The sequence below is a fragment of the Scophthalmus maximus genome, chromosome 18 (assembly GCF_022379125.1).
Source record: "Scophthalmus maximus strain ysfricsl-2021 chromosome 18, ASM2237912v1, whole genome shotgun sequence".
NCBI lineage: Eukaryota > Metazoa > Chordata > Actinopteri > Pleuronectiformes > Scophthalmidae > Scophthalmus > Scophthalmus maximus.
This window is the reverse complement of record NC_061532.1, coordinates 16,580,179-16,593,924: the sequence shown is the minus strand read 5'-3', so window position 1 is coordinate 16,593,924 and position 13,746 is coordinate 16,580,179. Positions and strand designations below refer to the sequence as shown.

Sequence of the window (13,746 nt, the reverse complement as noted above, 5' to 3'; positions counted from 1 at the left end):
CCTTGGATTGTTTTTACTCTCTTTCCTTTCTCTCTATTCTCTTCTTAGGGGGAAGACATTACGGAGCTGCCGAGTCCCGTCGATCTCTGTGATCCGCTGCCAGCTCACCTGTGCAGCAGTCTGGGCCCATCCAGCCGTCCAGGCACACCTGAGCCCCCGAGGGCTCACAGCGGTAGTGGCCAAAGTAGTCGTCGCGGGGAACGCACAGCTTGTTGCACTTGTTGCCGTAGTAGTTTTCGTCGCAGCGCACCCGGATGCGGTACTTGAGGCGAGCCGTGGGCCCGTCGTGCAGGATGGTCTGCCAGGGGTCGCCGGGGTTGATCATGCCGGTGTGCGCGCTGCGTTCGATCAGCAGCTCCTCGTCGTCTGGAACAGAGAGAGAGATGTAGGTAAAGATGGATTCGGATTTGACCACAGAACAAATAAATATTCTCTCTTCTGTGTAATTGTTCTAAATAAATAGTTTGAATCCAACAATTAAAAAAATAAATGAACTATGAGAATAGCAACAACAACCAATGACATATAGAGAGACAGTCAACAACCAATTAGCCCAGCTGGTTGCCTGGCAACCCCAATGGGACAACACAACTTCAGGACGTTACTGAAAACCCCAGTCTCAATATTCAATGTACTTCAATATTAGTGTTTTTATGTAAATTATATAAGATAAGTTTGTAGGGGGGGAAAAGAAGTATCAACCCCCACCCTATGCTTCCAGTATTTATGTTAAGCTAAGCTAAGCTCACATACAAGACATGGATGCCAACCCTCTCATCTAACTCTGGGAAAGTGAACCAAGTGAATATGTGTAGTCCATAAAGAAAATAAAGAGAAATGACACTTCAAGTTGACGTAATCGGTGAACACAGTTGCCGAATTCAACGGTTGAAAAACAGTCCAACACAACTAAGACGGCCCCCGGGGGCCACTGCATTAGGGGAGGTGACGTGTGTTATCTGAAACACAGAGAGTGGAGAGCGATGTGAAAATCCACTTTACTCTGATGTGAAGTCCCTTCTCCCACAGGAAAGACGCAGCGCATTGTTATTCAGGAGACAGATGCTTTTACATCACAGTGTGTACGTGTGGAAAGTACCCACTGAATTTTAAGTACGCGATTGAAATTCATCGTCTGCAAATTGATCAATTTTCTGGTGACGGCACACATCACCAGTGCCTCTGATCTCCCCGTGTGTGTGTGTGTGTGTGTGTGTGTGTGTGTGTGTGTGTGTGTGTGTGTGTGTGTGTGTGTGTGTGTGTGTGTGCACTGTCATGTGGAGGGGGACGCTGCCGTTTGGCCTCCAGCACGTAGGCAACACCTCGCGTTAAACACTGTTTGCCCCCGCGGGGGCTTCGCTGCAGCGCCAGCCTCCAGAAAAGAAAGCAATCTTTATCACAGTGGGATCGAAAGCTGGCAAACAATCTCTGTGGAAATAGGGGGTCTGTGATTTCCTTTTTTCTCCATGGCTTTGGACCGCAATGCACCATAGACATTTTGAAGTGAGGAAGCAGGAACGGACACACACACACACACACACACACACACACACACACACACACACACACACACACACACACACACACACACACACACACACACACACACACACACACACACACACACACACACACACACACACACACACACACACACACACACACACACACACACACACACACACACACACACACACACCTTCCTCTGCTGGGGGACTGACACAATGTCGGGACAGAATTAAGCAACAATAACAGAAATAACAGTTGCCAGATAGAGAACAATGGGCCCCGGGCCCGAGCCGGGCTCTGCAACCTCGGTGTCTAAACACTGCGCCCGGCCGCCCAGTCCACTCCACTTCCTGCTCGATAAACACAAGGAAAACAGCCGGCCCGCTTTTCCTGAGAACACAGGGGGAAGGGGAGCGAGAGGCACGTCGGACGACATGACGCCGGAGGAGAGGAATCTCCTACGTAGGACGAGACATGAGCTTGCTGCTGACTCAGGCTGGAGAACTCAAAAGATACACGCTGTGCATTTCCACGTTTGACTCCACTTATGTCTTTTGGGTGCACCAGAGACAACTTGGGTGTTTATTGCTATGCCATCTTACAGAGGGTGGTCAAATACCTGTGGCTTGTTACGGATTCAGAGTCTCTGCCAACGCTGAATTCCTGGTCACGAATCCAGTCGTGTCTCCTTTCCAAATTCAAAATCTCTACATCTACCTGAATGAAACAGGTTATGTTCATTGTAATGCAAGGTAACCCAAGGACCAAGATTGCTGTGGTATTACGGACGTCAGTCAGCCTGTTGTTACTAAATCAATGTAACTGACAGCTGATACATTGAATTTCCTAAAGACATTGACACAGAAACTGTATGCAAAGTGGAATTGGTGCTGATTTTACAGTTGGTCCAACTTTGCACCGAACCTAGAATAGCACGGAACCGAACAGAGTTGCGTGAGCACTTGTACCTGCTCGGCACGTCTGCCGGGCAAAGGCCACAGACGCAAACTGCAACTCGCTGTGACCTTTTTCCGAAGTTTTCCCACTACAAGCAGAGATTCCCTCGTCGTCTCCAGCGGAGGGTTGAACAGACCTCTGTGTTTTCTTCAACCCATGACATTAAGGTTGGAGTCGGCCGACGTCTCTGGGACCCGAGAGCAGGCAGGAAAATCATGCCACAGAGAACTCTAAAAGACTTTTACCGAAAGGTCAAATTCCAACATGTTGAGCGTTAAATTGAAAAATTGACTTTGCTCTCATCTCAATGAAAGGAATCCATTCTGAAGTGCCAAATGAGTGAGAAACGCGTCTATTTTGCTTCGTTAAAGCCGTTTGGCTTTGAGACTAAAGTGCTCCTGGCTGGCAGGAAATCAATTGGAACAGGCAACGTTCAGGCCTTGTATCAACCAGAAACAACGGAAGTAATTACTGTGAATGTACACAATTACTGTAGGAACAGGAGACTACACAAGGAGCGCAACGGTCTAATAAAAGAGCTGTGATGTCAAAATCTATTTCTTCCCCATTGTCCGACTGCGCAAGTGGAAATGCCTTTGATGTGATGGACAAAACAGGATGCGATGACCTCAAATAAATAAGGCGCAAGCTTGGACTGGAAGGGACAGCATGGTGGAGTGTATGGAAGACACATTCACGCTCATACGCGCATGCACAGGAAAGGTATTTGCGGGGCATGAAAAATGCCACCGTCTCCAGCGGATCAAAGCCGCATCCGACTCATGCGGACATTTTTTGAGTCGTCGGTGGGTCCTCTTCCTCCCAGACTGAGCTACTGCTTAGACGGGAAAAAGGGGGTTGTACGGGAGACAAACCCAGCGGACATCACCAAAAGGAAAACAGGATACAGCTGGTCAGCAGCGACCGCCAGAGCCAACGGAGCTCAGAAGAACCGAGGCTTGAATTCTATGTGAGGCATCTTAAGTGGCGGCGGCTCGCAGTGCGACATGCCTACAACGTGCTCCTTTGCAGTGTTCACGCAGGAATCAATGGACAATTTTAAAATATTAAGAAGCAAAACTTGAATAGGACAGCTCATGCACTCATGATATAGAAGTAAAGCAGTCATCATAGCACTTATGTCTTTACAGTAGGTCGACGGTGACTTAAATCACAGATATTTCAGTCTATTATTACAGTGTCATCTGATAAGTAAGAAGAAACATTTTTTGGGAATAATATTTGTCTGCTATAAAGTTTATTTTTTTAAACTGTAAAATGTCCCACTCAGTACATATTTTGGCCAATGTATTTTAAAATACATATATATATATATATATATATATCTGTGCTCTAATACTACATACTGCAATAAAACATAGTTCATACTTTGATTTTGAAATCCATTTTTCTCGTTGCAGGCAAGAGAAATCACAGCATGTACTGTATTCTATGTGAAGTTTAGACTTACTGCTGCGTGTGGTGTTGTCCCAGTCCCAGGCCCCTACGATCAACGTGTACGTCCGCTGGAAAGAAAAGAAAGTAGAAACAAATTAATAATCAGGTCAAATTATGGACAAGATATCATTCAGGTTCACTCTACAAGTCAGAACAGTTTGTTTATTTATGTGCATCCCGATGCTGCTGTCGACTGGCTGATTTCATTTGGCTGCGTCTCCAGCATCTGTGACACTTCAGCCATAAAGGAAAGGTGATGGGAACAAACTATGCTGCTGAAATGCAGCACTGCATGAAACCTTCTCACCCCACCACATGGGAATGAGGAAACCTTCCTCAGGAATAGAAAAATCAATACTTTTCCAGTAAATTAGAGTTGCACATTGCATGTTGTGACTGTATGTTGGGCCAGATATAAAAAAAAATAAACAGCTTTCATAGTTATTCCAGCAAATGCTAAAATAAGACAAAGATGTCAGGGTCTACACTGTACACTACTCTAGTGATGCAACTCTTCAACAAACAGCAGACACAGAGAGAGAGAGAGAGAGAGAGAGAGAGAGAGAGAGAGAGAGAGAGAGAGAGAGATGATGCAAAATCGATTTCATCGCAACTACAGAGGCTCGTATGCGACTCGGCCACGTTACTCGGAGGCGCGCTTGAGTTACGCTGCCGATGAAACCCAACGATTCAGAGATATGAGAGCAAGATACGGTAAGTAAAACAGTGGAGAGGGGCCAAGAGAAGCTGCGGGACGGAGCCGTGGAAGGGGAAAGGGTGCCAGGTAGGTATGACACCACCGGGGCAGCAATGTATGTACGCAGTTTCTACTGAGAAAAAGGCCACAGATGTTAGTCTTGTATGATTTGTAACTTACAATATACGTTTTTTTAATCAGCTTTGCTGAGACTTTTATTCTCACACTGTACAGTGGCTGCAAGACGAGGAACGTCCCCGAACTGTTTGGCTCGTTGGCGGTTTCTAACACGTTTTGTTCAACGGAGACGAGCGTTTCCTCGACCGCGCTGACGGTTCCACTGAGAACGCCGCGTGGAGGAGACGGCGCTGCAGATGGTCGGGTCTGCTCTGCAGCGAAGTTCAGTTTTTACATCACAACAGAATCACTCGGGACCAATTGGCCGCGACGTGTAAAACACTCCGCAATGACATTGACGGAGCGGCTGCTTTTGTCCGACCGCGGAACGGGACACGCCAGAGAATCCGACCTATCGTCCGTCCCAAAGCCGGATGATTGATCATTCACGCCATCAATCACGCACGCACGCACCAAAACAACAACGCAACTTTGCCTGAATCTAAATCAAATATGGGGCAACTGATATTGAGTTAAATCGGGCTTAATTTGTCTGTTAGACCTCGCTGGCATATGGCTGCGGTCTCCGTTGGTTTATTGGACTTGTCTTCCTGGAGCAGTTCAACATTTAGAAAAATATGCTTGTTTACTTTCTTGCCAGTTTATATAAGAAGATTGATACCACTGCTCGTGTCTGTAAGCTAAGTAAACGGTGTACTGTACACAACTTCCCATGTCGTAACCGCACACGAGTTCCATTTGAAGGGAGCATATCTAAACTTGAGTGTTTATATGCTAAACGGTTGGTGGCGGCACATTGTGCTTCGCAATCCTGGATCTTACCGAGACCCAGACACGAGGGTTTACGTTCTTACCATCTACACCTTGTGTTCTCTGACAGCCCACCACTAAGACCCTTATTCCTCGAATAGAAATCAATTTCCTCTAACGCAATCAATGTGCATTAAAAACATGTAATTTTGTTTTTTTCCATCATGTTTTTAGGAAAAGTAAAGCCTCGTCAGGTAATGATATCCATTAAGAAGGTCACTTTGCCAATATTAGCTGTGTGAGATGAACTCTGCCTGGCTTTGTCCTTGGTTGTCAGACAGTGAGGTAAATCAGTGGCTAAGGGGATTATCTGGTTTCACTCCAAGTTGTGCTTTAGTGCCGACCCGCATAAGAGAAAATGATGCCCTGATGAATTGATTATTATTGAACAGCAAGTTTGACAATATAGTTGGGCTATAAGGTATTTATTGTTCGAAACTCCTGAACATTTTGAGTGACGTGAGAATTTTCTGCTCGTTTTTGTTCTGAACAATTTGACAAAGTCGACATTTGTTTTGGACCGTTGAAGACGTCCCATTGAACTCTGTCAGAATGGGATGGCTCCTAAGGCAGGAACTAATTGTTTGCATTATTGATGAGTCGATTATTTGGTCGAGATAATATAAGAAAAAGTTGAAAAATGTCCATCACAATTCCCTAAAAACTCCGGTAACATTTAAATGAATTGCTTAATTGACCAAGCGTCTTAAACTCAAAAAGATTCAATTCATTATCATAAGAGACAAACCAAAGCATCAAATAGTCCCATTTGAGAAACTAGCACCAGTTAAATGCAGTATATTTAGTAATATATCAAGTATTCAAGTGATCCAAAATTATATATTTTGATTTAATTGACACAATGCATGTTGGGATATTGTTTCATGAAACACACAAAATATAAAATTCTTTAACCTGAGCTATTTGCACATCTCCATGGTCTGAGTAAACATCACACACACACACACACACACGGAAACTAACCGAGCTAACCAGCATCACAGGAGTAATCTAGCTGGTTCTGCACACTGCTAGGCAACCAGCTGACCTAAATAGCATTCATTACGTCACAGTTGTAGTAGCCAGTGTGACTGCTGTGACCTCTACTGTAAAGTCATCAACGGGACGTTGTCTGGGAGGGTGGCAGAAATAAAAGCATTGGGGATGTATTGGGGGGGCTTGAAATGAGAGAAATCACAGAGAGGGTGTGTGTGTGTGTGTGTGTGTGTGTGTGTGTGTGTGTTGTTGATCTGGGGGACCAACAAGCTGGTAGGCTGGTTGCTGCTGGGCTGTGGGATTAAGTAGGCTTGTCTGGCTGTGGGTGGTGGCGGGAGGACGGGGAGGGGAGTGTTATTGTGGAAGACCACGGGTGACAGGGGAAGGGAATGGAAGATGATGGGATAGAGGTGAGCTAAAGGGCTTGGGTCAGAGTTTGGTCAGCGGGTGGTCCAGCTGCATGAGACCGTAGCTGCTGGCAAGACATGAGAAGCCAAAACGAGACTGGGGTAGAAGAGGTGGTTGAGAGGAAAAACTACAGTTAGAAGAGAAGGGGTAAAAGAGAGTCTTGGGGTGAAGGCAACGGCAGCCAGTCTTGATGGCGGCCGATGCTGCTGCTGCCGGAAGCTCTGCCGACCCGTCCAACCGTAGACACACAACAGATGCAGCCTCAAAGATGGATTATTTGACATGAACGTGGATCATCCCACGACATGTAGCTCGGCTTCTGACCTTTCCACCCATCTCCCCTCCCCCCACCACAATAGGGTGGGCTGGCTGCCCCAGACTGAGCATGTGAGTGGGTGTGTGCGTATGCCAACGCACACAAGGGGAACGACAAGTGGCAGTGCATGCCTCAATGACTGGAGATGTCGGTCCTGGGGTGATGCCTGCCTGTACCGTGAGACTATGCAAGTGTTGCAGACAAATCTCGTCAAAGACCAAAGAAAGGACTGGTGGCCTTTTTCCGACCGTGACCTTTTTGGGTTTACCCAAAAGCCAGGCATGCTTGCATGCCGACATGTTGTAAATGTGGGGTTAAATAGTCCCCCTCAGTCAGTGTGTGTTGGGCTTGAGCAAAGCCACGGACTAGTCTGGTTTCCCACAGACCATCCCAGTCTGTGATTAGCTGGATTAAGTGACAGCTGCCCAAATGGTTGGAACAAGATAGGTGGATGGGCAGGGGGATAAAGGGGAGGAGTGGGGGAGGGAAGGGGGAAAGGCTACTGAACAAAGACCCTTGTCCCAACACCGTAACTCACCCCCATCCCAATCAAATCCATTGTCCATGAAGAGACACAGTCAGCACGAGGACAATTAGTGTCAGCATGTGTGCAACTGAGCCTGGGCAGGACAGTTGCATGGCTGAAGTAAAAAAAAATGTAATCAGCAGCCTCTGGTTCTCGTAAGAATCCTAGACTTACAATTCTGAACACGACCTAATTTTTATCAACCTGCCCTTTTTGTCAACTCAACACATGTCAAACAGATTTCAAAATGTAAGATGCTTCATCATTGACTACAAAGAATCCTCTGTCAGTCAAATCTCCAAACCCTAACCTGGTCCAAATGGATTAGAGGATTTACTGGGAGAAATCCTAGTTTTCAAGTCAAAAAGGGGCGGGGGGGGGGGGGGGCATAGTGAAAAAAAGGATGCTTATGTGTCATATACTAAGTGAATCTGTGTTTCCTCAAAATGATGTAACACTCAAGCACCATCTTTGCATCACATGTCACAAAATGGACCAAACCTTCATTCTTAAATTGAATCCAGGTAGAGTCAATTGAGTCAAAACAAAAGGCCATTCTTGTGAAGGCAGAAGATGGGACGGTGGAAATGTCTGGGGAGAGCCACAGGTGTAGGTTCCCACGCCAGATGAAGGGGGTGGATGGGCGATTGGAAGGTGGCCATTGAAATGAAAATCTACAGGGAACAGAGAGAGGTGGCAGTGGGAAGTGGAAGCCGGGGCAGGTTGGGGTCACTAAGCATCGGATCTGCACGCTTCTTTTTCAAAAGAGGGGTCATCCCCTCTGCATGTGGGGCGATGTGCGTGTTTGCATCAGAAGAAAACTAGGAATGTGAGATCCAGGCCTGGTGTGTAATCCCATGCGAGATCCCAGCCTGGCAACAGTTCGCGATCAATGGAGGGGTGCATCTGCTTCGAGGGACTGAGGTTTGATTGACCATTTTCTCCCTCTGGGAAAGTTGGGATCTGAAATTCGGTCTCAGTTTAGGGTTTTTCTGTGCCTCTCATGCAGTAACTGAAAAAATTCACAGAGCAGTCCTCCCATTTCTGTTTCCCCATGTCATTGAGAGGTGACCTGAATGTCCACCTTCCTGTTCCCAGCTCCTCCACTGACATCTCCTGATTTATTGCCTTCTGATGGGACATGAGGTCATCACGATTCATCCCGTGGCCAGTAATCACTGCATGTAATCTTCATTAATCTGTGATGTCAATCCCAGCTTTTGGTTTTACTAGGGCTGAGTCTATGCTGTTCCAGCAAGGGCATAAAGCTGTGGCGTCTCTGCTGAAGATGAAGGACCACTGGACACAAAAGCATCTACCTTCTCTGAACACTGGTCTTAAAAATGAATGGTAAAACTACGGATGAATGACAGCGGTACTCCATCACTCTTAATGGGGATAAATGGAAAGCCGATCCCTCAATATGAGGAATAATCAAATGAAAGATGGTCCAATAAAATGAATCCGTTAATCAACTCAAAAATGCCAAAGGCCGAGAATTACAAGTTGGATGGGTTTGGACCGTTTTCTGACATCCGTACTGAACATTGCTATACTTTGCTATTCCCGGGATTCTAGCCAAACAAAACCGGAGCTTAACAATCTTGTATAAGTCGACTCAAAATTATCAACATTTAATCTTGGAATAAGTCCTGGAACCTTATCTGACCAGTTTCGCTTCCACCTGTGCCGCAGAAACAATGCCAACCCCTTGCAACATTTGCAGTTTAAGAATTGTATTTTAGTACTCTGACATGAAAGACCATTATTCTTATGCAATTTTTAATCATTATTCAAAAATACTCAAGTTGGACCTCAGAATTCCATCCAAACACACATCACTAAAAACAGCAGTTTTCATATTAACACAGGTCATTGTGACCACTTTTTGTAAGACGACCTTACGGTGAGCAAATTCTGTTAAATTGATTATTGTTGTATAAATCATTGTTTTATTGACAATTTAGTCAGTAAAATGTCTGCCGATCAGTTTTTTTCAGAGGCCAAGGTGACATTTCTTTGACACTTTTTTGTAACTAACAGTTATTTTAATTATTAATCAGCCAATTTCTCAATGAATCATTTTTGCTCATAATAACAATAAACAGACAAAAGGTAAAAAGCAACGCAGTCTAGTTTAGTTTAATACATTGACACAATTTCACCATTGTAGCTACCGATTTGATATTGAAACAGTTCCTAGTTAAGAATCTGCTTGAATTGACCACTCAGCTAACCAAAGTGATAATTTTCCCACTCTCCTGCCAGTGACTCCTTTTCCCAACAAACACCAAGTACAAACTCACACTGATGCAAAAAAAAATTACATACAACATTTTACACCATCACAACTGTACATGTGTGGATGTGGGAGCAGGTTACAGACAGTCACATCTCTGCTGGGTAGGCAGGGAGAGGGCTGCGAGCTCTGCACACAGTTTGCTTGCCAGAGTCGCGTGCCAAGAGATGTCGCACTGATGGCAAGGCATTTGGCTGGCTGGTGTATACTGGCTGTGCACACACACCCACACACACACACACATCCCATTGAGCATGCTGCTACTATGCCAACAGGGTCATTACCCATGCACTTCCAATACAAGAAACCCCTCCCCTCCCGGTGCTAATTAACCAGCATGATCCAAGAGTATGCAACACGTAAAACAAACACCGACACATGCCCATTTGCATGAAATGAAATTTTAAAAACTAAATGACTTTGCATGCGAAACACAGATATGTCAAGAGTTGACATCCTGTAGTTAACAGTTAAACACTTATGAGAGATGTGACACTGACGAGACAGGAACAGAGTTAACTCGTGTTTTAACATTCAAACTAAAACACTAAACTGAACTCAATTTCTTGCAGGATTGATGAAAGCGTCAGTTGAGCAAAAAGCACATAAATGTGGTGATGAATTCATGCATCTTATATCAAAAAACAAGGCAAGAAGTCACAATAATAACGTGCGATAACACTTTTTACCATCATGCGTCAAACGACTTAAGATTTTCAAACAGGCGGGTTCAACCTCAATTCTCGTGGACTCTCAGTTGTTTGAGAATGCCTTCCTCAGGTGTTAATTTGCCCCGAGAAGTCCCGAGAAGCTATTACGCCAATAGAAATGCTTCAGAAATATTAACGGGCTAATTCCTGATCCAAAATCAGCAGGGCGCCCGACTGCAGAGCAATACAGTCCTGCCTCCGGCTGAGCCCCCATTGTCATTTCAAACCGGTTCAACAGTAAAGTGACAATTTAACTGCCCATGTAATGACACGCTTTAATTACCCCCGCAAGGAGCCTCCAGCACCTGCACACCATTCATTTAACAAGAGGCAGGGGATGCGGTGGGCCACAGCAACACGCACACGGATTTAAAACAGAGGAATAAATGCAGAGCGGCGACGGAAATAGGCACACGCAGAGACACACAACTACACAACTGTTATGCATATCTGCGTGGTACACGGCCTATGTTGGAGTTGTTGAAAGTTACACCTGAGATGTAGTTGCATGATTCAGGCATTGAATTTGACGGTACTTTATTTACTGTCAGGCTACAGCTGAATAAATTCTTCCTTAATTTTTCCATGAATTTGAGTAATTATTTGTGGTAGGGGCTTTTTTTTTTTTTTTTTACTTCTTAAATACTACAATTCCCATTAACTTCCAGTTCATGACAGCAGCCAATATGCATCTTTTAAGTTAATACACATGTTCACACGCTGCTCTTGACATCAACTTATCTTCCATTGTGCAGCAAAGTAAACAAGCAGATTTCCTCGCAAACAAACCAAGGGCCACAAAAGAAATGTAACATTATGTTTTAAGTTTTATCAGTTTCAAACTTGGACATGCAGATGTTGGTGTGAGTCTGGCAGTCGCCTTCTGTCTTTCCAAGTCTCTCTTCCTGTCAGCTCTTCATGGTCTATTATCTATTTAAGGAAAGTCATGCAATGCTCCAAAAAATGTGCCAAAATGTTCCCCACATACTTGACTCAAGGAAACAAAAATAACAGAGTATCAAGCTGGCCTCAGAGATATTGTGGAGGATGTGTCACACGAGTTCAGGCTCCAGAGGTTACTCGGGCAGGCGTCTTTAAACATGCTGACGACTTCACCCACAGGAATACATGTAACATCATAACACAACAAAAGGACTCTGGTGCTTACCGCTTTTGCTATATCAGACAGGACATGCAGTTCTCTTTCAATACAAAGAATTGTTGTGTACAAAAGAAGGAATACGTTGGAGGGGGGGAACATCTTAACTTCTACGTCCAATGATTTCTCAAAAATAACGAGAACAAAATGCACATTTATCGTGAAACGTGACAAGCTGCTTGCCATTCCGATGCCAGACTTAGTGCAGTGAGTGGCTGCCTCACAGAATCTTTACCCAAGGTCTTCGCGATCAAAAAGGAAACAAGTGCAGAGACAGACGATTTTAATCGTAGCAACCAGTAAACACCCAACTTTGAACATGCAAAGGTCTCCATGACACCCACAGCCGATTTGAATGTTGGTTTTGAACATTCAAAAACGATGAAGCCACCCGGTCCATTGGGCGGGCTAGTCCCCCGAGCAGTGGTTTGCGGTGGCAACCAACCTAAACATAAATGATGAGTGTATTTCCATACATTGTGGCCACAGGTTGGGAACTCTTCCATTGTATTTATTAAGGCAAGGACTTGTTGGCGACATGACGGGTGCAGCTCCATTTCAAATCAGAGACAAAGCACCATCATTGCAACGTTTCAGTCACCTTGACAGACAGATTTAATTGGAAGCCAGAGAAGAGAATAAGGAAGCCAGACTCCTTAAACAGCTGATATTGACAGCTGATATGAATCAACTTTGTGATAAAGTTGGGACTAACAGCGTTGCAAGTTAACTAGGTAAGGAGGACAGCACCGGAGGGAAACTGGTGCGTTTTGGCCCAGACAGAACTTCGTCCAAAATTAGCAGAAAAGTCACTGAAGAACTCTAAATCTACCGGGCTGAACACTGACACTGCTCCGAGCGAGTACTGAGATGCTTCCTTAACAAAACAGCTGGTTCACTGACCCAACCCCAAAAAAGAAATAAAAACAACCTAATTGTTCAAAACTGACTAAACCATATCACTTCCTGCTCATACACGCTGGTGGAGAAAATCCCCTGCTATTAGATCCGTCTAATATCAAGAACATAGTCGCTCAGAGTTCCGTTGACACGGCTTTCTGCAGGGCTTGCTGAGAAGGAATACTTACAGCTCGTCCTTATCTCACTGACGCTTAAATGAAATCTCAAAGTCTGGGGTTACACGTGAAGGCGCTACTAAATTTGCAAAGTAAATAAACCTTAGCTTTTAAAAAATTTCATTACCTTTATGTGATGTGTGCAAATCAGAGTCCATTGTGTGTTTGTTAAGGAAGTCAAAACTGAATCAGGCTATAAATGAGTCCAATAAAGCCGCGTAGAATACAAAGGGTAATCAAGAACATAGAGCTTAAACAATGATGACTCGAAATAAGGAAACTAGAAAGTTGAGTTTTATGCCTGATGTATGAAACATAAATTTGAGAGATTAAATATAAACCACTTGCGGTAAAAATGAAACTAAGCCTGAGATCTAATAATCTAGTTTAAGCGCTATAGAATGATTTGGAATGTGATGCTTAAGTGGGGCACTACTTCTTCAAACTGGGCTGTACAGTATCTACTGTGTGCAGATGATGATGATGATGATAGCCAGGCGGCAGAAATAGAAAACTCATGACATTTCAAGGTTGGCTTTTCATCTCCTGATGCGTCCATCACTACAGTTCTTCTAAAAAAAAAAAATACAGCACTAGCCAAGTTGTTGTTGGAGATTGACCAATCTACTGTGGGATGATAGCTTTCCCCCCAAACTGTGGAGTGATCTCGATCTTCCTGGACGTCCC

At 44.6% G+C, this 13,746-nt stretch overlaps 1 protein-coding gene across 2 annotated transcripts in view; it reads right to left on the bottom strand.

Annotated features, from left to right (window-relative positions):
- jag2b (jagged canonical Notch ligand 2b) overlaps positions 1-13,746 on the bottom strand; it is a 43,290-nt gene that overhangs the window by 20,395 nt on the left and 9,149 nt on the right. For both annotated transcript variants that reach the window (XM_035617945.2, XM_047328713.1), the window contains exons 3-4: positions 3,938-3,992; positions 109-366 (exon numbers count right to left, since the gene is read on the bottom strand). In XM_035617945.2, the coding sequence (XP_035473838.2) occupies positions 109-366; positions 3,938-3,992 (313 nt within the window). The remainder of the gene's footprint in view (positions 1-108; positions 367-3,937; positions 3,993-13,746) is intronic.